Source organism: Gopherus evgoodei, chromosome 21, assembly GCF_007399415.2.
Source record: "Gopherus evgoodei ecotype Sinaloan lineage chromosome 21, rGopEvg1_v1.p, whole genome shotgun sequence".
In the NCBI taxonomy this organism is placed as follows: domain Eukaryota; kingdom Metazoa; phylum Chordata; order Testudines; family Testudinidae; genus Gopherus; species Gopherus evgoodei.
In genome coordinates, this window is record NC_044342.1 from 2,706,595 (window position 1) to 2,732,152 (window position 25,558).

Consider the following 25,558-nt stretch of genomic DNA (forward strand, 5'->3'; position numbering starts at 1 on the left):
ATGGGAAAGAAGGGAAGGCATAAAGCAGCTGACCCAACCACGTAATCTGGAAGGTGTCTGCTATTGAGCCCGGACTGTGGCCCCGGAAGGAATAGAAGGCTGGGCACTTCCTGTTGGTCTACAAAGTAAACAAGTTGACTCGGAAAAACCCCCAGGTGTGGAAAATGGAAAGAATGATATCCAGACGTATCGACCTTTTGTGAGTGAGAAAACGCCTGCTCACGCTGTCTGCCAGAAAGTTCTGGACACCCGGCAGGAATGAGGCCTCAAGGCTGATGGAGTGGGCTAAGCATAAATCCCACAGAAGGAGGGCTTCTTGGCAGAGCAGCGATGAGCAGGCTCCGCCTTGCTTGTTCAGGTAGAACATGGCCGTGGTGTTGTCCATTAGGACTGCTACGCAGTGTCCCTGCAAGTGAAGGAGAAAGGCTTGCATGCAAAGTGTAAAGCTCTGAGCTCTTTGATGTTGATGTGCAATGACTGCTCACTCTCATGACTGGTGCCACTTGGATGACCGGTGCTGCCATGATGGAGAGCTGTGCTGCGATGGAGAGAGGTGCCACGATGGAGAGCGGTGTCACTCAGAAGACCAATGCTGCAATAGGGAGCAGTGCCGTAATAGAGAGTGGTAGCAGGCCATGGACCAGTGCCATGGCGACAGCCAACTCAGTGATCGGTGTTCCATGTGGCGGCCATCTGTACAGTGCCGTGAGGTCACTGAACGAGACCCGGACCTCGAGCGGGACCATGTTCCAGCAGTCAACCGCAACCTCGAGCGGGAGCGGCTCCAAGAGCCGGGGCTGCGAGACCAGTGCCACAAGTCTAACCGGTGCCGTGAGTTAGACCAGTATCTGGGGTGGTGCTGGGACTCGGAATGATGCTGGGACTCCAAGCGGCATGGAGATGCTGGTCCAGGAGCCAAGAGCCTGAACATCGCCGGCTTGCCCTTGGAAGGTACCGGAACTCGGGCCAGTGCTGGGGCCGTAGGTACAGGGGCTGTCATTTCATTGAGCCCTCTAGCGGTCTCGAAGGTATCCGGAGTGGAGGGCAGAAGAGCCGGCAGCCTTTTTTGCGCTGTAGGCAGTGGAAGATCCTGCCCCCGAAATACCGCCAACAACCACGGCAGCCGGATGTTTGGCCACCGCGGTCACCGCCCCCCAAATGTCAGCGCCCTAGGTGAGGCGGTCGCCAAATGGGTTGCGCTGGCCGTGGTGGAGGGCAATGTAATCTCCTCCACTTGAACGGCACCCTGTGCTAGGCTGGCATGTTGCTCGGCCGGTGCTGGAACAACTGCTTCGACCCTAACTGGGGGTCCTCACCTTAGTGATGCTGCTAACTCCTCCTCGCAATGTTATAGCTTCCCTACATTGGTGGACAAGGCTAGAAAACCTCTGCACGAGGGATTTGTTAAAGCAACGATCCCCAATGCTCATGCTCACCAAGGATGCTTCCCTAATTGGTTGGGGAGTGCAACTCGGGGGACACAGTGCACAATGGCGGTGGTCCGCATCAGAGATGCACCTACATATAAATCTCTTAGGCCTCAGACCAGTGAAGCGAGCATGCCTTCACTTTCTTCCCCTCATAAACAACAAATCTATTTGGGTCATAACAGACAACATAGCATGTATGTACTACATCAACAGACAAGGACAGCTCTTCTCCCTCTGGGGCTCCCTGTCAATAGACCCCTTTGCCACAACTCAGAATAGAAAATGTTGCTTGTTTTGCTCCAGAGCGGGACTCAGGACTGCATCCCTAGGAGACGCTTTTCTCATCCTGTGGAACAATCCTCTCCTGTATGCCTTTCCACCAATCCCTCTGTTACACAGGGTTCTTTGGAAGATCATAGATGACAAGGCCCGGGTCATCCTTATTGCCCCGGCTTGGCCAAGACAGACGTGGTATCATTACCTACTCAGCATGTCCTCCTGTCACCTATGGGCTCTGCCCAACAGGCCAGATCTCCTTCCCCAGGCCAACAGATGGGTTCTTCACCCCCAGCTCCAAAGCTCCACCTGACAGCCTGGTTCCTTCATGGTTCCAAATCCATGAACTAGCCTGTTCCAAGCAAGTCCGATACATCCTCCTGCACAGTAGAAAGGACTCCACTCGTAAAACCTACCTGCAGAAGTGGGAAGCGTTTCGCCCTCTGGTGCTCACATAATCATTTAACGCTCATTATGGTGACCGTCCCGAGCATTCTAGACTACCTCCTGAAACTAAAACAGGGAGGACTTTCGTTCAGCTCCATCAAAGTACACCTGGCGGTGCTTACCATCTTCCATGACCTGTTAGAAGGTTATTCACTCTTTACCCAACCCACATAAAACAATTTCTCATGGGCCTGCAAACCTCTACCCTGAAATTTACCCAGTGGTGGCTAAATGGAATCTTAACCTCGTTCTTCACGCTCTCATGAAACCTCCATTTGAGCCTTTGACTACCTCCTCTCTTCTCCATATGACTATGAAGGTGGCTTTCTTAGTTGCAATAACATCAGCAAGGAGAGTAGGTGAAATAAGTGCCCTGATGGCCCATCCTCCCTACACAATCTTCTCCAAAGACAAAGTCACTCCAAGACCACATCTTAAATTTGTCCCTAAGGTGGCATCCACCTTCCACCTTAACCAACCTGTATACTTACCTACTTTCTATCCTAAACCTCACAATATCCACACGAGGCAGCCCTACATACTCTCGATGTTAGGCGAGCAATCACTTTTTACTTAGATAGGACTAAGCCATTTCGTAAATCTCCACAACTCTTTGTCTCTATCACCGAAAGATCAAAAGGTACGGCTATCTTTAAACAATATCTGTCCAAATGGATCTCTGACTACATCAGATCCTCTTACCATATTCAAAATATCCACTCGAGCTATGTTGACATCCATTGCCTCCCTACATAATGTACCCATTTCTGACATCTGTAAAGCGGCTACCTGGTCCTCTGAACACACGTTTGCCAAACACTATGCTATCATGCAAGATACCACGGCAGACACCATAGTAGGCCATATAGTACTCTACACAGTACTCACTGCCGCATCTCCAAAGTTCCACTGACCATAGTGGGAACTGCTACACATTCACCTAGAGTGGAGCACCTACAGGGACAGCACTCGAAGAAGGGGAAGTTACTCACCTTTCAGTAACTGAAGTTCTTCGAGATGTGTGTCCCTGTGGGTGCTCCACTCCCCACTCCTCTCCCCTCTACTGTGGAGTACTCGTATACTCGCTCCATGGCAGAGAAGGAAATGTGGGGGGTGCAGCACACAGGTACGCAGGAATATTCCAACAAGACGGGAGATACCAACTGAGCACTTGCATCCCAACCAGGCACTGCTACCGAATATCTCCAATCAGTGGCGCTGGGACACATCGATATATAGAGTGGAGCACCCACAGGGACACAAATCTTGAAGAACTTCAGTTACTGCAGGGTGAGTAACTTCCCCTTACCACCTGCAGGGGCACCAGAACAGTTGGGGCCAAGTAGGCGGGCTGGCAGGCAGGGATGCACTGCAAGGGGACCGCAGCACAGAGCTGGCAGTGGGGAGCAGAAAGCAGCCGTGCCCCCACATTGCTTCCCCAGTGCCTGCCCGTGACGGGGCCTCCTTTGCCACCAGGCTGCCTCCTCCAGTGGCAGCAGCATCAGCAGTGGTGGCAGCAACAGCAGTGGTGATGGGCAGCAAAAGCACACTCAGAGCAGTGTGAGCTGCACCACTCCTCCCTCTCCCGCTGCTGCTCCTGCCCTACCGCTCCCTGAGCAGTAATCCCCAGCTCCTGCCTTGCACAGGTGAGTGGCCAGAGTAGGGCACGTCCCCCCATCTTCGCACACCAGCAAGCCCCTGTGCAGCACCCAGCAGAAGGAGGTTCCTGCTCAGCGCCATTGGGAGGATCCCTGCTCCCAAAGGCAGAGGGGCTCCACTGGTCCCCTAGTGGGAGGAGAGGGCTGCAAGTAGCGTTTCACTTCGCTGCCAATCCCCTCCCAACTCCCGCACACATAGCCCGGAGCCGCCATGTCCCCAGCCAGCCCCTTCAGCTGCTGCTCTGAGCCTCATTTCCCTTCTGGGGCATGCACCCTGCCCCCTCCCCACAGGACCTAAATGCAGCTCCCTTCCCAGGAGAAACACAGAGACCACAATCCACCCCTGCCCCCAGATCCCAACACCCTGGAATTACTATGTGCTGCATCCTCTCCTTTGGTGTGTATATATGTGTGTATTGGGGGTGTGCGTGTGTGTGTCATGTGTCAGTATTAGAGCTTATTCAAAGGTCTGTAACTTTTTTAGGAACCTCTTTTTTGGTGGGGGTGGGAGCACGCTGGAGGTGCTCTACCTCAGTAGAGTCAGTATCTCCCCTCCCTAAATTTTTCCCTCAGTGATGTGTATTAAAGAGGGTCCTAAATATCCACTGCCTTTTTCGGGTTATTACAGGACTTGCCTAGCTGAGCCGTGGAATTCTTTCTCTGTACAGCACAGAGATCTCTGCCGAGAGGAATGTTTCACCTGATCTAAATGTGATTTTGGTAAAGGTAAGGCGAGGGTGCTGTCTCTTTGACAGAGGAGAGGGCAAGAATTAACTTTTCAGCCACAATGAAAATGCAGCAGGCAAAAGTCCATGTTTTGCTTTCATTGTACAGAGGAAAGAGGGAGAATCATAGCAGGTTTCTGTTGCTGAAATGCATTTTCTGTTTTTATATTTCATGCTGATGCACAGTACCTTGTGTAGTAACTATCAGTATCCCAACTGTTCTCTGTTGAAGGGTTATTATGGCAGCAGTCTGTTCCCTCTTCTTTTCTATAGCATCTCTGGTTCGGTGCAGTATTAGGGATATAGGTAATGGTACCTATTGCAGTAGTAATGAGCAACTCCTTGACACTTCCCAGAGCACTCTGACAAATATGAATATAAGTATTGCAACAAATTTTCAAACACCCCCTTTTCTTCAGAACATGTGATAAAGGTTAAGATTGAAAGAGGGGTAAGAAACATGCAATTTTCTGCAATAATTCCTGCTTTGGGGTTTAGGTGTTTTTGTTACGATTGGAGGGGAGAGGAGTGAGGATGGGGAGATCCTTGGGGAGGGGGCAGAACCTCAGGGGGAGAGGGCAGAGCAGGGGTGTCCTGTTTTCAGAAATTGGAAAGTTGGCAACCCTAGGTGGGCAGCGCAGGCTGGGTAGGGTCACACCTGCCAGTATTTCAAGTGGCTAAAGTTGAAGGGATAAAGTGAGGAAGGCTAAAAGCCGCATTGAACTGGACCTTGCAAAGGGAATCAAAACCAATAGTAAAAGGTTCTACAGCCACATAAACAAGAAGAAAACAAAGAAAGAAGAAGTGGAGCCACTATACACTGAGGATGGAATGGAGGTAAAGGACAACCTAGGCATGGCCCAATATCTAAATAAGTACTTTGCTTCAGTTTTTAATAAGACTAGTGAGGAGTTTAGCGATGATGGAGGGATGATAAGTGGGAATGTGGATATGGAGGTGGATATTACTGCAACTGAGGTAGAGGCCAAACTTGAACAGCTTGATGGGACAAAATCAGAGGGCCCGGACAATCTCCATCCGAGGATATTAAAGGAACTGGCGCGTGAAATTGCGAACCCGTTAGCGATAATTTTTAAGCAGTCGATAAACTCGGGGGTTGTGCCGTACGACTGGAGGATTGCTAACGTAGTCCCTATTTTTAAGAACGGGAATAAAAGTGATCCGGGTAATTATAGGCCTGTTAGCTTGACGTCTGTAGTATGTAAGGTCTTGGAAAAAATTTTAAGGGAGAAATTAGTCAAGGACATAGAGGTCAATGGTAATTGGGACAAATTGCAACATGGATTTACTAAAGGTAGATCATGCCAAACCAATCTGATCTCCTTCTTTGAGAAGGTGACGGATTACTTAGATAAAGGAAATGCGGTAGACCTAATTTACCTCGATTTCAGTAAGGCGTTTGACACGGTTCCGCATGGGGAACTGTTAATTAAATTGGAAAAGATGGGGATGAATATGAAAGTTGTAAGGTGGATAAGGAACTGGTTAAAGGGGAGACTCCAGCGGGTCGTATTGAAGGGTGAACTGTCAGGCTGGAAGGAGGTTACTAGTGAAGTCCCTCAAGGATCGGTTTTGGGACCGATCTTATTTAACCTTTTTATTACTGACCTTGGCACAAAGAGCGGGAATGTGCTAATAAAGTTTGCGGATGACACAAAGTTGGGGGGTATTGCTAACACGGAGAAGGACAGGGATACTATTCAGGAAGATCTGGACCACCTTGTAAACTGGAGTAAGAGTAATAGGATGAAATACAATAGTGAAAAGTGCAAAGTCATGCACTTAGGGATTAATAATAAGAATTTTAGATATACGTTGGGGACGCATCAGTTGGAAGCGACGGAGGAGGAGAAGGACCTTGGGGTATTGGTCAATAGCAGGATGACTATGAGCCGCCAATGTGATACGGCTGTTAAAAAAGCAAATGTGATTTTAGGATGCATTAGGCGAGGTATTTCCAGCAGGGATAAGGAGGCGTTAGTACCGTTATATAAGGCGCTGGTGAGACCCCAGCTGGAATATTGTGTGCAGTTCTGGTGTCCCATGTTCAAGAAGGATGAATTCAAACTGGAACAGGTTCAGAGACGGGCTACTAGGATGATCCGAGGAATGGAAAACCTGCCTTATGAAAGGAGACTCAAAGAGCTTGGCTTGTTTAGCCTGGCCAAAAGAAGGCTGCGGGGGGATATGCTTGTTCTATATAAATATATCAGAGGCATTAACGTTAAGGAGGGAGAGGAATTATTTAAGTTTAGTTCTAATGTAGGCACGAGGACGAATGGGTACAAACTGGATATTAGGAAGTTTAGACTTGAAATTAGACGAAGGTTTCTAACCATTAGGGGAGTGAAGTTTTGGAACAGCCTTCCGAGGGAAGTAGTGGGGGCAAAAGACTTATCTGGCTTCAAGACTAAGCTTGATAAATATATGGAGGGGGAGTTATGATAGGATAGTTTAATTTGGGCAATTGATCTTGGATTATCACCAGATAAGTCTGCTCAATTGTCTGCGGGGAGATGTTGGATGGGATGGGAACTGAGTTACTGCAGAGAATTCCTTCTTGGGTGCTGGCTGGTGAGTCTTGCCCACATGCTCAGGGTTTAGCTCATCGCCATATTTGGGGTCGGGAAGGAATTTTCCTCCAGGGCGGATTGGCAGGGGCCCTGGAGGTTTTTTGCCTTCCTCTGCAGCGTGGGGCATGGGTCGCTTGCTGGTGGATTCTCTGCAGTTTGAGGTCTTCAAACCAGTTTTGAGGATTTCAATAACTCAGTCCTGGATTAGGGGTTGTATAAAAGTGGATGGGTAGGGTTCTGTGGCCTGCCTTGTGCAGGAGGTCAGACTAGATGATCATATTGGTCCCTTCTGACCTATGAGTCTATGAATGGGTGCTGCCTCCAGGGGAAAGGAGGCCTGGGGATGTGGGGGAGCTAGGTGCTGCCTAGGGGTGGAAGGCCCCTGAGGGGTCAGGTGCTGCCCCCAGGGTGGGGGGAGTGGCGAGGGAAGTTGCAGAGCAAGCCTGTTCCATACTCACCCTACAGTGGCAACTTCTGTCCTGTGGAGCTGACTGGGCTAGGTTCCCCGCTCCAGGTGTTGTGCTATGGCTCCTGGTGTATGGAGTCACAGCGATGTTTGTGTTTGGCCTGGCTGTGTCCCCACTCAGACCACAATGGGGCCAGGTGAAATATGAGCATCGCTTCTGTGACACTAGACCCCATATTCATGGGGGGACGATTATGATGATTATGACATAATTATGATGCAATTTGTACAAGATGAATCATGTGACGTCATTGGAAAAGTTATGATTTGCTGAATATGATTATCCTGTTTGTATGCATGTATCATTTTTGTGTGTAAAGTTATGAATATTGACTATGTATCTGTATTTCAAATGTAGTTACACCTGGGGAGTGAAGAACACTCAGGAAGATGCTTCCAGTCTAGGTAGCTGGTTGGGAAGGGCCCATTCAGGGTAATGGGTCATTAGGAAAAACAACAGGCCTTAGGAGAAGCTTATTTCTCACCTGGTGAGCCTCCTGAGAATGCTCCAGACAGCCCATAAGTAATGGCTGCTATGACTCTGCAAGGGTATGTGACCAGAGCACATGACTCTGACCTCCATTTTGGGTACCTGTATTTTTCCACAAACTGGTCTGAGACCCAAGTTTGAAACAAATGGTTTCCACTATATGGAAAAGCTATATAAGGCAGGGAGTGATCTCATCTATTGTTCTTCACTCCCCCACAACTCAGCACCTGACAGAAGCTCTGGAAGAAAAGGACTTGGAATGGGGGTAGGGAGCCCAAGCTGCAAAGTTTTAAGGTACTGTATACATGTCTCAGCAGCGGAGAGGGAGGAGGAAGGGGGAAAACAAAAAACTGAATGAGAAAAGATACTGCAGCTGGATGGGAAAGGAGGGGGGGAGTGAGAAATCAGCTAGTCAGCAAGAAAGTTTTGTAGTAAACAACTGGGATATAAAAGGAAGAAACTGCTTGTTTTAGGTGTGCTTGATTTGAGTTATTCTCCCTGCACTGCTTTGAGATCTCAAATAAATTTGGTTGTTTGCTTCTCCACCCTGGTGTGTTTATTGGCGCTTAAGCACTCTGGGCAACAAACCGCTGTTGCTTGCCTCTGGCACTGCTGTGTCTGCAACACTAGGCTGTAGCCTCTCTATTGCTGTTGGTTCATGCAGTGTTTGGTCAGGCTCCATGTAACTGCAGCTGAATGTGTCCCTGCCTGTGCAAATGCTGGTGAGAGTGTAAGTCTGGGAGTGGTCTACAGCTTATCACAGCAGCACAGTGTGAGAGGGAGCCTGGCCTGGTATGTCAGAGGGCTCCGTGGAACCCCAGTTCCAGGTGGCACTCCAGGGGGAACCCGTCACAGCTTCAACCCATGTAGCGGGAGTCAGGGCACAACGCCTGGATCAGGGAACCAAACCCAGCCAGCCCCACAGGACAGGAGCTGCTTCAACTGGGACATAGCACTGGGGGTCAAAGAATCAAAGCAGACTACTGGGAGGTCTGGAGGGCTGCCACCTCTGAGATGCAAAAACACGGGACAGCTGCGATAGTCCTGAGCCCATCACACTGGACAGCTGATAGCTCCCAAACCGACTTCCCAGGACAGCTATGAAGGGACAATCCTGGAGAAACATAGACATTGGCACCTCTAGCAGAGCATGGAATTAAAAAGGGATCCCAGGAGTGGGCAATGTGGGGACCCCAGGCTAGGTTGCAGAGGGCTGGTAAATGGAGGGAGGTGTGGGGACCAATGCCAGCAGTGTGTGTAGGAATATAGGGATTGTGTGTGTATGGGAGGAAGAAATGCAGGGGCTGTGTAGGATGTTGCAATACAGGAGCTGTGGGAGGAGGCAGCAGTCAGGGCTGTGTGTGTGTGCAGAGGTATGCAAGGGCTGTGAAGGGGGGAGGGCGAGCGCCGAGTGCCGCATTCCCCCCGCCCGCCCCGCAGAGGTCCCTACTCTCCCCGCCGCCCAGCCAGGCTCGCCCTGCAGCGCGCTCACGCCGAGGCGGAGGAAGGGGCGGAGCTCGGCGAACATGGCTGCGGAGGGAGAAGGAGGAAGCCGCCAGGCCGTGCAAACCCTGCAGGTACCGGCGGGGCTGCTGCGGCCGCGGCCGGGGGGGCGAACTCTGCGTCTGCCGGCTCCTGCAGGCTGTGAGCGACTTACCCAAGGTTACTGGTCTAGTCTAGTCTAGTCTCTGGTAAAGCTGGGCTTTGAACCCTGGTTTCGGGAGTGTTAGGCCAGTGCCTTAACCGCCACGCTACGTGCCCCCTTAGGCAGCTGTGGCTGCAGTTTACCGATGTGATCGTTCCCACCCCTGCCCCCTCACCCACCTGTCCCCCATCCTCACAGGAATTGGTCGATGGCCTGTACTATCTCCGGGATCACTACTTCGAAAGCCACAGCGTGGAGGATGCTGGGAGAAAGCAGCAGGACGTGCTGGAGGAAATGGAGAAAACGCTACAGCAGATGGGCGAGATAGATGGTAACTGGGTATAAGAGGGAAATGCACTCCCTGCCCTAAAGGGGAAAACCTCACGTCCCATTCCCCACCCCCATGAGCTAGCCAGACCTAGGGCCCCCTGGGGCTGGATTGGATCCAGAGCCCCTTAGAGGGGAAAATCCCCATGCCCCACTCCTGAGCCAACTAGTCCCCCGCCCTGGGGCTGGATTGGAGCAGGTGACCCTAGAGGGGTAAGGACCAGTGTCCCATTTCTCATCTCCTGAGCCATCCAGCCCCCTGCCACGGGACTGGAGGCGAGCTGATGTCCCCAAGAGGAGAAGGGCCCCTGCCCCATTCCTCACCCCCTGACCCAGCCAGCCCACTGCCCTGGGGCTGGAGGGGATTTGTGCCACAGGCTATGCCCTCCCTTTGTGTCTCTGTCTCTCCAGGCTGTTCCCAAGGCCGGGCTTGGGCACTGATGCTGAAGGGGAAGGCTCTGAACGTTACACCCGACTACAAGCCCCAGGCTGAGGAGCTGCTGGCCAAGGCTGTGAAGCTGGACCCGGAGCTGGTGGAAGCCTGGAACCAGCTGGGCGAGGCCTACTGGAAAAAGGGTGACATCACAGCAGCCCACACCTGCTTCTCTGGGGCTCTGGGGCATGTGAGTCCCACCCCGAGGCATCCCGGTGGGCTGGTTTAGCTGATCCCAGGGGGTAGAGAAGGGAGAGACCCAGTTGTCCGATGGGAGGCTGGGTAGCTGGAGCCAAGGGGCCGACCTGGTGGAGGGATGAGGGGCTGATTCCGGGAAGGGGAGCCAGGGCTGGCTGGGCTGAGGGGCCGATTCAGGAGAGGGGAGGGGAGGGAAGGGGAGCCAGGCTGGTCAATCTGAAGGCAGAGAGGGCATGGGTGGAGAGGCGGGAGGCCGGGCTGAGGTGCTGACCCTGGCGCCGTGTCTCTCCCCAGCGGAAGAACAAGGTCTCGCTGCAGAATCTGTCCATGGTGCTGCGGCAGCTGCGAGCCGAGAGCACAGAGCAGCATGCCCAGAATATCATGGACAGTGTCCGTCAGGCCAAGCTGGCTGTCCAGATGGACGTGCGGGATGGCCGGTCATGGTGTGAGTGACAGCCCCTTTCTCTCCTCCAAGCATTGCTCCTGCTCACTCCCTGCTTCAAAGGACACTGGGACCCCACATGGCACCAGCTGGGAGGGGCTCAGGCTTCTCAGTATGCTCTCCAACTTCCTGCCCCTCACCTGACTCGGGGTAGAATAGTATACCCCAGCGATATCCATGCAGTCAACCCTCCATTCTCAGCTGTAGCCATCCATTCCCCTCAGCTATATCCCTCTACCCATCCATCCTCAGCTATAGCCATCCCTCCACCCATCCTCAGCTGGAGTGATCCATCAGTCCTCTATTCTTAGCTATATGCCTCCAACAAGCCAGCTGTTCATCTTCTTTGACGTCCTGTGTCCATTTGTTCTCTGTGCTAACCTCTGTGTCTCTCTGCCGCAGATATCCTGGGAAATGCCTACCTCTCGCTGTTCTTCAACACAGGTCAGAACCCCAGTATCTCCCAGCAGGCCCTAAGTGCGTATGCCCAGGCGGTGGGTACTGCCCTGTCTTCTACTTGTTGCAAGGGAGCCTTGTGCTGCAGGGAGCAGGGCAGAACGCTCAATGGGGACGCTCTGATAATGATTCCTCTCCATCCTAGGAAAAGGTGGATCCTACAGCATCCTGTAACCCAGACCTGCACCTCAACAGAGCTACGGTGAGAAGGTGGGAGGGAGGGGAGTGGAAGGTGTGACCAAAAGGTGTCAAGATCTCAGAGGGGCATTTTCCCCTGGGAGGCAGTGCCAGCATCAGTTCCCCAATGTGGTTTTAGGGGCTCTGTGTCCCTGTGTCTGCTGCCCCCTGCTGGAAGGCATGAGCTCTGTACGTTCTGGTCTAACCATTAGACCCCACTCCCCTCCCAGAGCCAGGAATTAAACCCAGGAATCCCAATTCCCTGCACATGCTGCTCTAACCTAGTGGGCTTCCCCCTATCCCCCTCACACCTTGAGCCAGGAATGGAAACCAGGAGTCCTGGTTCCCAGCCTCCTCACTCTAACCCACTAGAGTCCTTGTGCCAAGCCCCACTGCTGTAACCCTCGCACTGTGCTATGTTTCTCTTGGGTCAGCTGCATAAATATGAGGAGAATTATACGGAGGCCCTGGAGGGGTTTTCCCGTGCGACAACCCTTGACCCAGCCTGGCCCGAACCCCAGAAGCGCCTGCAGCAGCTTCTGGATTTCCTGGAGCGACTCACCAGCCTCCTGGAGAACAAGGTAGAGCATCTCTCATCGTCCCTGCTCTCCCCTGCCTGGCTTACAGGGAGACATGTCTCAGTCAGTGACCCTGCCCCCCTTCCTCCCCCTGCAGGGCAAAGTGAAGGTTAAGAAGCTGCAGAGCATGTTGGGAAGCCTGCGCCCATCCCACCTGGGCCCCTGTGGGGATGGGCGGTACCAGGGCTCCTCAGGCCATAAGGTAGCACTGGAGCATCGGCTCCTGAGCGCCTTACAGCCGGGTGTGAACACTGGGGCTGTAGTGCTGGGCAGGGTGGTCTTCAGCCTCACCACGGACGAGAAGGTGCCCTTGTGAGTACCACCTGTCCATACATCCATCTGTAGTTCTTTTTGTTGATGTTGCCTATCCTCCTGCTGTCCATCTGTCAGTCCTGAGCTATGTTGATCCGTCCATCTTGCTACCCATCTGTCAGTCCTGAGCCCTGTTCGTCCTGCTACCCATCTGTCAGTCCTGAGCCCTGTTCGTCTTGCTGTCCATCTGTCAGTCCTGAGCTATGTTGATCCGTCCATCTTGCTACCCATCTGTCAGTTCTGAGCCCTGTTCGTCCTGCTGTCCATCTGTCAGTCCTGAGCTCTGTCCATCCTTCTGTCAGTCCTGAGCTCCATTCACCCACCCATGTTCCTCAGTGCTGTACACCCATCCAACCATTCTCATAGCCATCCATGTGGCCTTCCATCCATCCATCTATGCATCCTCAGCACCATCCATCTGTCCCCTCACCTTCTGTCCCATCACCTTACTCACACTCTCGCCTGGTTTTCTGGCAGCACGTTCGGCCTGGTTGACTCCAAGGGCCCCTGTTTTGCTGTCACTGTCTATAACATGGTCCAGAGCTGGGGTGTACTCATCGGCGACTCAGTGGCCATCCCTGAGCCGCACCTCCGGCATCACCACGTCCAGCACGAGGGCAAGGTGAGTGTGGCCCGGTCCTCCTGCCCCAGGCTTAGTACTGGAGGGATTCCTAGGCCTGGCCCTGCGGGAGGAGGGATATGGGAATTCACCAGAAATAGGTTGATACAGAACTGTAGCCCTTCTTCAGTTTAAGGGTTAATCCCCACTCTTTCCTCATGCCCCTCCCTCCACCTGTTTCTTCCCACCCCCACTGCAATGGCTGGAGGCATGAATGAACTCTACACTTCCTGTCTGCTAAGTGCATCACTTCCTATGTGAACTGTTAGACCTCAGTTACAGGGCCACGGATGCCAGAATGATGGGGCCTTTCTCACAGCACGGTGCGGGCGATGTGTCTTTCTCAGCCCCCTTTAAATGGGGTAGAGGAAATGCCTTTAAATTGGGGGAGAGGGGTTGCAATTCCCTACCCCAATATTCACCCCCACGTCCAGGGAAGCAGAAGCCCACTAGTTGCCCAGCAGGGAAAAAGTTAATTTTGACTCTGTTGCTGGGAGATTGGGCACCTACTCCCTCACTAGAGCACATCTCAGTCTTCTGCAGGAAGGTGGGAGGACGACACACTGGCTCTTCAGGTTTTTTACAGCTGCCTATGGGATTTGGGCTCCTGACACCTGTTAAATTTGCGCACTCAGCTCCTGTAGGCGGGTTTGGAACCCTCAGCACATGAAATGAAAGTCACCATCAGTAGGAGTTAACAGTGGAATTTGCCCAGCCTCATAGATGGGTGGGGAAATTTCAATCCATGATGTGCAAACATCCATCAGTAGGATTCCAGAGCTAACCGCCCTTCTGACTGACTTCTCTGTCTCCACGGTACCCCCAGAGCTTCTCCTTCGCTGGGATCCGTGTGGAGACCCCACTCCTGCTGGTGGTGAATGGCAAGACGCAGGGACCTGGCACCCAGGCGGCAGCTAGAGTGGCATACCGAGTGCAGAGCGAATGATGCTCTGGGGAGAGAATGTGCAAAGATAGCTTCTTGCCCTCCCTGCTACTGGAAGGGTCAGACTTGTCCTGCTGTTTGCTGCCCACTGGTGGATCCCATGAATATAATGGCTTAGAGAGGCTTGTAGGGCTGGCAGGGGATTTACAACTGGGTATTGGGGCAAAGGATGGGGACTGAGAATGGGGTGATTTCCCCTCCCCCCACACACACAAAGAGGAACAGAGGCCCCTCTTTTCCCATTCTCTGTCCACTCAACATGGCCATCACTCCCATGGCAATGAGCTCTACTCAAGCTCTGCCCCTGGTACCCCAATAAACCACTCCAATGGGCTGATCCCAGGTGTGAAGAAATTGCACTGGGACTAGGAGACCCCTACCAAGCCCACCAATGCCTCCTTCATCAGCACCTGTGCTGTGCCCTTTCTCCTCCTCCTCCTTTTCCACACTCCCCCTTCCTGTCTCCTTCCCATGGGCTGGAATCACTGGCCCCGATCCCCCACAGTTTGTCTGGCTTATGACGTAGGGACAGTCAAAGATGATTAAGGGGTTTTGTAGGTGCCTAGTCTCTGTGGGTTTGGGGGTCGGACTTTTTTAGGGCCCTTTCATAGCAGGTCTGGCCCGAGGCCCTGCTCTGTGTGTGTACAGAACAGGTCTGGCCTGGTGACCCTGCTCTGTATGTGTGTACAGAGCGGGTCTGGCCCGGGGGCCCGGCTCTGTGTGTGTACAGAGCGGGTCTGGCCCGGGGGCCCGGCTCTGTGTGTGTACAGAGCGGGTCTGGCCCGGGGGCCCGGCTCTGTGTGTGTACAGAGCGGTGGTATATTTATTTTGAAAGGTTTGTTTTGTTTTATAATTTTATACATTTAAAGGTTTGTTTTTTTTCTTTTGTAATGAATAAAATCTGTTATCGAAGAGGTTCATGGTCGGTGAGTCATGTCAGTGCATCCATCCCCCTACACAACCACCTGTCTGTCTGTTTCTTTAACTACTGTTCGATATCCCCAATGTTTTGATTATTTCTCTCGGGAAGGCAAATGGAGAGGCAGCCCTGATTAGCTCTGACTCTGAGCAGCTGGTCAGGCCCCCGGGACTAAGGCAGCCCCATAGTGCAGAAGGAAAACTACTCAGCTAGAGGAGGTGACTCGGGCAGATGCACAGAGAGTTTACACAGCGAGTAGACACGAGCGGCTGGCCCATGTCAGTCGACTCAGGCTCCTGAGGCTCAGGCTGCGGGGCTGTTTCACTGCTGTGTAGATGTCAGGGCCTTAGGACCCTGTGAGATTGGAGGGTCCCAGCTATCTAGTTGCTGTGTAGACGTACCCTTATATCCTCCAAATCCCTCTCAGCCGCTCCCTAACCTGGTGGGTCCCTAAACTGCAGTCAGTGGGCCTGCTCCAGTCCCCTCAGTCCTGACCCCTTGCTCAGTCTTAGCTCTGGAGGAGGAGATGCTCCTGCGTACTCTAGAGCAGCATTTCTCAACCTTTTTTCATTGGCGGGCTCCTAAAATGTTTCGAATGGCGATGTAGACCCCTTTGGAAATTTCGAGTGGCGGCATAGAGTCCATTGGCAATCTATCGTCTGTATGTATAGCTGGATTCTGGTCAGTCTGTTTTCAGTCTAAGTCTTTCGTGGACCCCGGAGATATAGTCCGTAGCGCCGCCCCCCCACCCCCTCCAGCACTGGTTGGAGCACTTACCTGGGATGGGAGAGACCCAAAGTTGAGATCCTCACTCTAGGGCCCTGCCTGCTGGGTGATTGTGGGTTGGAGGGAACATTCTGATCCTGGTCTTTTCTCAGCCTCCTGTGGGTGTCGAATAACCAAACAGAGGTGAGCTGGTGGGACTGACTCTATAGGTCAGTGGTCAGGGCATCCAGCCAGGAGGGGGAAAGTCAGGCTCAAGTCCTCGAGCCAAGGACTGCATCATACAATGCGGAACAGCAGAGACAAAGAGCCAGCCCTGCTGCGCAGCCCAGCACCCTGCATGGTAGCAGAACCACAGACAAATATCCTGGAAGTTCCCCTTAGTGGGACAGCCCCAAGGATCCACCCAGCTCCACAGGGCCAGGCTTCCCCTTCTCGGCTTGGGAGCGCCAGCGATTCCTGTCTCCGGTTCCCTGGCTGGGCCAAACTCCTGGAGGAGGCTTGTTCCATCCCTGCAGGGTGCAGTGTCCTCCGGCCGGATCTGCAGCAATACCAGGCAGCCTTTCCAACCCAAGGGGGCCCTTTATCAGTCCTCTGGCTACATGCTGCCAGGCTTTGGGTTAGTAGGAGGGAGGCAGGCTTAGGTTACAGTTCCTGTTAGTAAGAGCCGGGGCCTGTCCATGCCCTGCTCCCCGCACACCAATCTGCTCTCTTTGGCCCTCACCCCACCCGCCTTGTGTTGGACCCTGATGAAATAGGCTCCCTTTCAGTAGTGATGCCCACCTGCTCTGTGCAGCGGGGCCTATGTGTAATGAGTGGGCTCATTCCCAGGAGAGCAGGGGTCCAAAGCTGAATGCACCCTGGAGACACAGCTCCCGTCTCCACCTGGGAATCCCAGTCCTGACCCACCCTATCCTGACCTACAGCCCCAACCCCTCCCACGCTGCAGAAGAAGGAGCAAAACCCTCAATGTCACTGCCAGTCTGATCTGGGGGGAAATTTCTTCCCCACTCCACACAGAGCAATCAGTTAGACCCAGAGCGTGTGAGCAAGAACCAGCCAGCCAAGCACCTGAGACAGAATGCTGGGTGCCACCTCAAAGCCCTGGTCCACTCGATCCGATGTCCCATCTCTAGCACTGGCCATCCCTGATGCTTTGAGAAAGAGACACCACCACAAACAACTTCTCCCATACAAAAATCCAAACTCAAACCAAGCCAAATTTTTTTTGGGGGGGTGGGGTTCCCTTCCTGACTCCCACAGGTGACTAGCTGAAACCTGGAAGCATAAGCTTCTAGGAACATCAGACATAAACCAGAAAAGAGCTTCAGGGCTGCCAAACCCTGCCCTCCTCTGCTGTGAAGGGAGCTGGGCAAGAGGGGGTTGATATCTGCTCTCTGAGCTCCTGGGTCCCTCTTGGCACTTGGTCTTTGGAGTGTGTAAGAGCAGCCAGACCTGGATTTGATCCCTGGATGAACTGTGGGCACCCAGGGGAATGCCGGGGAGAGTCGCCCCCGTGCTTTTCACACAGCCCCAACACAAACACCCCACACCAGATATCCCCTCACACATACTCACTGCCCCCACATTATCCTTTGTCACACAGTCTTCCACAGAGCCTCCCCCACCCAGCCCTCCCACATTACACACTCATACAGACCTCACCGCATACACAGTCCCCACCACCCCCATATACAAGACTTGGTAGGTGTCAATATGAGGCCACACTGAAAGCCTCCAGTGCCAGCCCCTTGGGCATATGGCGAATTGTGATCAGGGGTTGGCAGTACTAAGGCAATGCTCTGTCTTCTAGGAGGTGCTGGGTTCTCTCACTCCACACACAGTGCAGGGTTCATTCCCTCCAGCAGGCAGCATCAGGGCCACACCCCACCCCTCAGTGCCAAGCGAGCCATCCCCTTGCGATGTTCCTTACTGGCTGCTCCCGTGCCAGCCTTCCCCAGAGCTGGCTGCATCTCAGCATAAGATAAAGCATCTCTGTGCAGTGTCACTGTGTGGCTGTTACTGAGCTCCCCTGCACCAGAGCTGGTTGCATCTCACCTGTGCTGTGTACATGGTCAAAGGGGGAAGGTGCTTTATGAGCCCAGACCAAGTGTAGCCCTCACACTGCAGTGGGATGATGTGTTTCTTCTTTGCCAAGCCAAGGGAAGAGCAAAACTCTTTATGGGATCTCCATTGTGTGGGTCCTATATTCAGCCGGCCCCACGTTAATCATTATTAATTAGCTAGGAGGTTGCATGCTTCCCTGTTTCTCTAGGCCAAGCTGTTCACCCAGCTGGGCCCTGTCCCCACTATGGTCAACCTCCAGCCCCCACTCTGGTCGGGACCCAATGGACGAGGGTGAAAATTGGAAAACTGGAAAAATTCACCATTTAAAATCAGGTTTTTCCAGTTTCTGCCAAAATAAACAGGGTAATCTCCTGGGGGCTGGCTGGAGTGGTGGGTGGAGCCTGGTGGAGGCAGGGCCTGAATGGAATGGGGGTAACAGGCCAGGCTCAGGGGCTGGATGAAGTTGGGGTGATGGGCTGGTGGGAGTGGAGGTGCTGGGGACTGGACTGAACTAGGTGGGGTGAGGGATCTGGGTGGAGAGGTTGGGCAGATTGGGGGTGAGGGTTGTGGCTGAGGAGTGATGGATGGAGTGGGGGAGAAGGGTGTGGCTTGTGTAGCCGTGCTGGAGGATATAGACTGGGGAGCTCAGAATATGTCGACCCCCACACAGTGAGGGACTTGGGCACCTGGGGGGGGGCATGTATGAGGAACTCAGAACAGAGCTGTCCCCCTACAGAGAGGAACTAGTGTGGCTGGGATGTGAGGCATAGACAGGAACCTTAGAATGGGACGATCTCCCTTGTCCCATGCTCTGTCTGCTTAGGGTGGTCTCAGCTCCCTTTTCACTGAGCTAGACCCAGATTCTTCCCCCTTGCACCTCAATAAACTATCCCAATAGGCTTACCCATGTGGGAATAAATCTCACTGGGATTAGGAGACCCCTACCAAACCCATCAAGGTCCCCTTCACCTGCACCTCTTCCCTGTCGTGTCACCCCAGGGCGGTAGTGACACCTCCTGCTCTGTGCAGTAGGTCCCATGTGTAATGAGTAGATTGATTCCCAGCTGAGCAGGGGTCCATATGAACCTGAGATTATAGCTCTGCTCATCACCAGAGACCAAGAGCTAAATGGATCCTGGAGACTCAGCTCCCTTCTCTGCGCATGGCCTCCCATCCTGACCCACAGCCCCCACTCCTGGCATCTGCCCTCAGCTCTCAGGAGATGAGATAACTTTTCTTTTTAATTGCCTGGCTCCAACTTTTCAAGCAGGAGCCAGCAGTAACTTCAGCTCAGCTCTTTAATTGGCATCACCAAGCAGCCAGGTCATCAATACCCAGAACGAGAGGCATTCAGACATCAAAACAAGCTAATTCCACCAAGGGATTTGCAGTCTGGGCTCTGTGATTTATTAAGTGCTTCTAACCCCCAAGAAAGATACTGGGCAGGGACCGCTCAGAGATGGACAGCCTCTGTTAATGCCAAGAGTTGACACAGCACAGGCAGTGGGCAAGGCTGGCTCCAGGCACCAGAGGAGGAAGCACGTGCCTGGGGCAGCACATGCTAAGGGGCCTCATTCCCTCCATTCTTGGGGTGGCACAGTCCGAGGGTTGTTGTGGTTTATTTGCTTCAGCAGTTCGGGCTTTTTTGTTTGTTTGTTTTTGCTTGGGGTGGCAAAAATAGTAGAGCCGGCCCTGGCAGTGGGTGTGAGCTCTAGTGGTCAGAGAGCTGGTCTGGGAGCCAGGACTCCTGGGTTCTTTTCCCAGCTCTCAGAGGGCACTTGGGTCTAGTGCAGTGGCTCTCAAACTTTCATACTGGTGACCCCTTTCACATAGCAAGCCTCTGAATGTGACCTCCCTTATAAATTAAAACACTTTTAAATATGTTTGACACCATTATAAATGCAGGAGGCAAAGTGGGGTTTGGAGTGGAGGCTGATAGCTCACAACTCCCCCATGTGATAAACTTGTGATCCCCCTGAGGGGTCCCCACCCCTGTTTGAGAACCACTGGTCTGGTGGGTCAGAGCAATGTGGTAAGTGAGTAGTCAGAGCTCCTGGGTTGTATCCATAGCTCTGGTAGGGGACTGGGATCTAGTGGGTTAGACTGGTGTGATTGGGTGTCTGGACACCTGGGTTAGAGTTTAAAGCCAGAAGGGACCAACAGATCACCTAGTCTCAACATCTGTAGATCTCAGGCCACCAACACTGCCTAGCAACTGAAACTAGACCAAGATATTACAAACCTCAGGAGGCAAACTGTGAAATGTCACTGATGGAGAATGGCGGGGACTGATGTTCTCCAGTCCCTAAGGCCCCCACAATGGCAAGGAAATGATTAAAGGAGATACGCTCAGCTCATCTTGGCAACTGACCTGTACCCACATGCAGCAAATGAATAGGGTGACCGGATGTCCTGATTTTATAGGGACAATCCTGATTTTTGGGGCTTTTTCTTATATAGGCACCTATTACCCCTCACCCTGATCCTGATTTTTCATACTTGCTGTATGGTCACCCTACAAAGGAAGGTGGAAAACCCCAATGTTACCACCAATCTGAGCTGGGGAAAAATACCTGCCCCACCTCACATACATTGACCAATTTGTAGCCCATGGGACTGGCTTGCCTTCATTGTATTCAGCTGTAATGGCAAGGAGCCTACAGGCTTCTATCCTGTAAGACATTAGGTTCCCCAAATTAGCAGAAGTATAGTCCAGAATAGTTGGTCTGTGACATTTGGCATAATTTGGATAAATGGCCTGACAGTTACCCTTAGATTTTGGGGAACTAGGGACAGCTTGTTCAATGGCAGGTAAACAGCAACCGCAGGAACATGGAGGTGATAACTGCCAATCTGTCTGAGGAAGAGGTGACGTATAGGATCAGGAGTTAAATGGCATTAATATGTTAATCTCTAGGATCAGTTCACCCTGATGTTAAGAGGGCGAGGAAGTTCGATTTGGGCATAGAAGGCTGAGCATTAGCATGAATATTCATAATGGCACTCAGGTCCTATAATAGCGCAACCCACCATGTGAATAGGGAGCTTTTCCATCATTGGACCCTTCAGCTCTATTGTTACCTATCATCAATCTTGGGCATTGAGGAACCTGGACCATCGGCATGTGTCAAGGTTCCTTCCCCACTCGGAACTTCACGCTACAGATGTGGGGACCTGCATGGACACTTCTAAGCTTAATTACCAGCTTAGATCTGGTATCGCTGCCACCACCCACAAGCACTACTTTTCCCCCTGGGTAGTCTTGAGAGACTTCACCAATTACCTGGTGAACCTAGATCCAAACCCCTTGGATCTTAAAACAAGGAGAAATTAACCATCCCCCCTCCTTTCTCCCACCAACTCCTGGTGGATCCAGATCCAACCCCCTTGGATCTAAAAACAAGGAAAAAATCAATCAGGTGTTAAGAGAAAGGCTTTTAATTCGAGAAAAAAAAGGTAAAAGAAAAACCCTCTGGGAGAGATTAGCATACCAGCTACTCTCACAGACAACAGATTCAAAACACAGAGGATGTTCCCCTGGGCAACAACTTTAATACACACAAGAATACTCAAATTTGATAATTCCCTTAATGGTACCAAGATAAGTTACAAAGAAAATAAACATAAACCTATTTATCCCATTCTAAAAGTTACTACATTGATAAGAGGCTGGTTCCTTGATCTTCTTTTCACTCTGGCTGAAACTGAAACTCTAAACAAAGAAAAACTTCCCTCTTTCTTTTGAAATATCTTGCTCCCCCATTAGTTCCTCTGGTCAGGTGCCAGCTAGGCTAGGTGAACTTCTTAACTCTTTACAGGTAAAAGAGGCATTAACCCTTAACTATCTCTTTATGACAGCATGCCTGGGACAGGGATGGTTCTTTGTCTCTTACCGCCAGGTCCAGAAAGAAAGGTGGAGGTATGGAAATCTATGAGCATACGCAAAGAATGATACACAGATACCCCTGATACTGTATTATTCCTATCTGTTTATGTGGCTCAGAGCTTTTCTGACTTTATTATTGATTTTAATAAAAACCTCTAAGTCTTTGCTTTGACCTACACCTTGATGATATTTAATTAGCTGATTTTAGTTCTGTGTTGCCTGATTCTGGAACAAGAACCTGCTGATCCTCAGTTTATTAATCAGGTCAACTGGCAACCAGAACAAGTGTTATTGACCATTGAAAGAATCAGGCAACAAATTAAACCTTGAGCATGTGAGACAGAACTGCCAACCAAGTGCTTGAGAGAGAGTTTGGCATCCACCCTATCCAGTGTCCCATCTCCAGCTGTGGCCATGCCATTGCTTCGGAGCAAGAAGACAACAATACAAACAATCCCACTCCCAAATAGATTTTTTGGGTGGGTCGGAGTCTCTTCCTCACCCCTGCAGGTGAGCAGCTGAAACCCCGAAGTTTTTTAGAAACATTAGATGTGAACCACCAGGGACCTTCAGGGCAGCCAAACCTTTCCTCTCATCTAACTAAAGAGTGGTACAGAATTGAATCAAGAGGACTTTGAGTTTGGAGAGATCCAAAGACAACATAAATTGTGGATTAACCCTAAAGTCTCTGCAGAAGGAAAATCTAGATTGAATATAAAAACATTTGTATTAAAATAACAATATGATTAAATTCTACAAACAATTCTTACATGTAAAAAGAATGTTTAGAGTCAATTGATAATCATACTATTTATTGATTATTGAATTGTTTATTTATTATTGAGGTAACCCATAGGAGCCCCAGTCACAGACCAGGGCCTCATTGTGCTAGGAGCTGCACAAACACAGAAGCAAAAAAGAATCCCAAACAATTTACACATTATATTTTCCAGATTAGATTAAAATGGCGGATTAAGAGTTACAATTTATATTAATGTTGAGACTAGGAATGCAAAATTAATAATTGTGTGCTATGTTAATTCCTAGATTTGATTAAAATATAAAATTAATAACTATATTATAATTTTGATTAAAATAAAAAATACTGAAGATATCCATTCCTATATTTAATTAAAATAAATTAATAACTATATATGCTATCCATTTCTACCTTCAACTTAAATAATAAATGAATAATTATATACTAGAATAGTAGAAGATTAGGGTTGGAAGAGACCTCAGGAGGTCATCTAGTCCTCTTTTGATTAAAATAATAAATTAAAAATTAGACATTTTATTCATTCCTACATGCAGTGAAATTAGTTACTTATTAACATTGATAAGTTAGTAATTAATATTAAATGAAGGCTGTATTGATTTCTATATTTACTTTATATATTAAATTAATATTTAGATATCATGTTAATTTCTAGATTTGATTAAAACCTTGGATTAATAAGTGAACATTGTGATGATTTCCAGATTTGTTAAACATGTTACATTAATAAGTATATAGGATATGAATTCCTATTATGCTCAATATAATGATACAGTCTCATTTTTCATTACCACAGTAATTTTGGAATTATATATTACTTTTTTATATATTTGTTTAAAATATTAAATTATTAAATACATTTTGTACTATTTTTCTGATTTGATTAAAATACTAACTTAATAATGATACATTATATTTTCCAAATGTGGTTAAAATATTAAGCTAACATTTCTATATTTTATTAAAATATTCAGTTAACGATTGCGTATATTTTTAGAGTTGGTTTAAATATGACATTTGTAGTTGTATTTTTTTAACCTCCGGAGCCAATTAAAATATTGAGCTAATAATTCTATATCAGACAAGTTTCCAGAATCAATTGAATATTAGATTAAGAACAATATGTTACACATTTTTCGGGTTAAAATCAAATATTAAAGTAGTAAATATATATTAAATTAATTAATTGATTAGATTGGTAAGATTAAAATAGAAAGAATAGAGATGTTAAATCAATAAAGATATATTTCTGTGTATTTCTAGATTTGATTAAAATAGTCCAACATAAATTCCAGGTCTAGACAAATGTAGAGAAGTATCTGCTCTGATTATCTAAGTGTAGAGAATCTACAACAGATCAGAATCTCTTTTTACAGGTCATCTACAAATGAATTGTAATTTTTCTTTTCTTTTCTTTCTTCTTTATGAAAGGGGGGAGAAGGTCCATCCAAAATGTTTTAAAACATTTTTCTTTCTTTTAAATTTAGATTTTGTCTGTGTATCTAACTGTCTATCCTCACAGTTACTTTTTAAAATATGTATGTCTGTCTGCCTGTCAGTCTGAAATGTAAATTTGCTTTTTGTTGAAGAACAATCATGCAGTATAAGAATGTGACCAATTAACAATTTAGGCATCAGCAACTAATATACCGGCAATTTGAATTGGCTTTTAAACTGGTATAATTAAACCGGTGTGTGGACACACTTATTTTGGTCTCAAAGAAGCTGATTTCAGATTAGCTTAAACCTATTCCTAATTGATTTCAACTAAACCAGAATAATCGGCTTTAAACTGAATTAAGAACATTCACACCACCTTTTACATCCATTTAACTATACTACAACTACACTGGTTGAGGCTGAAATGGGTGAGGCTGTAAAGTATGGTCTCCCCTGTTTTTATTGGGTCATTACTGGGCCGACTGGGAGATGTTTAAGAGCGCTAACCTGCACCAAAGAGGTGATGGGGTTCTCATTTTAAAACAGAGTATCTTTCTCTACCATGTTAATTAGGCATTTTAATTACATGGGTATTGGAATTATTATTATTTATGCACGGTTTTATCAAAACACCACCTTAGCCATAAAATTGCTCTAAACATGCCTATAAAGCTTAAATTATAAGCAAATTACTACATCCAAACAATAACAAAATATTTATAAGTGTTTGATCAAGATCCTTACAAAGAGGCTAATACCTGCTGACCACACGGGAGGTGACCAATATGGTCTAAGCTCTCCTTCTGTACCTTGCTATGGGCAAACTATGGGCACAAGTTCCATCAATGGCTCGGGCACCACTGTTCCCTCAAAATGGGCAATTACTTCCAGGACACTGTTTATGCCCACCACACGCTCCTGATCACCTCACAGCCCCCACAGTCAACTTGCCCGCACCAAACTGGTTGACAGCAGACATGTAGCAGTCAGGAGTCGACAGGTTCCAGAAGGTTATAGCAACCCACTTCTGGACCAGCATGGCAACCCTTACGTTTTCAAAGATTCACAGATTCCAAGGCCAGAAGGGACCATTGTGATAATCTACTCACGCCTCCTGTGTAACATAGGCCACAGAACTCCCCCAAAATAATTCCTGGAGAAGATCTATTAGAAATACCTCCAATCTTGATTTAAAAATTTTCAGTGATGGAGAAACCACCATGACCTTGGTAAATTGTTCCATTGGTTAATTACTATCACCGTTATAAATGTATGATTTATTCCCATTCTGGATTGGTCTGCCATCAACTTCCAGCAATTGTCTTGAGTAAAAGTAAATCTTTGCTAGATTGAAAAGCCCATTATTAAATATTTGTTTGCCATATGGGTACTACTAGACTGTAATCAAGTCACCCCTTAATATTCTCTCTGTTAAATTGAGCTTCTTGAGTTTATCACTATAAGGCATGTTTTCTAATCTTTTAGTCATTCTTGTGACTCTTCTCTGAGCCCTCTCGGATTTAGCAACC

General features: G+C 49.4%; 1 protein-coding gene across 4 annotated transcripts; it reads left to right on the forward strand.

Annotated features, from left to right (window-relative positions):
• Positions 1 to 8,298: 8,298 nt before the first annotated feature.
• LOC115638282 (tetratricopeptide repeat protein 5-like) lies at positions 8,299 to 15,132 on the forward strand. Of its 4 annotated transcripts, XM_030539870.1 has the most exons (10): positions 9,577 to 9,663; positions 9,930 to 10,062; positions 10,470 to 10,681; positions 10,984 to 11,134; positions 11,534 to 11,625; positions 11,733 to 11,789; positions 12,199 to 12,345; positions 12,440 to 12,654; positions 13,132 to 13,276; positions 14,100 to 15,132. In XM_030539870.1, exons 1-10 carry the CDS (start codon positions 9,613 to 9,615, stop codon positions 14,217 to 14,219), a joined length of 1,323 nt encoding a protein of 440 aa, XP_030395730.1. In that variant the 5' UTR covers positions 9,577 to 9,612; the 3' UTR covers positions 14,220 to 15,132. The 4 variants fall into 4 exon arrangements, with proteins under 4 accessions (XP_030395732.1, XP_030395730.1, XP_030395728.1 ...); XM_030539872.1 differs by lacking the exon at positions 9,577 to 9,663 and adding an exon at positions 8,299 to 8,380 and having other exon boundaries at positions 13,132 to 14,191; XM_030539868.1 differs by having other exon boundaries at positions 13,132 to 14,191.
• Positions 15,133 to 25,558: the final 10,426 nt, after the last annotated feature.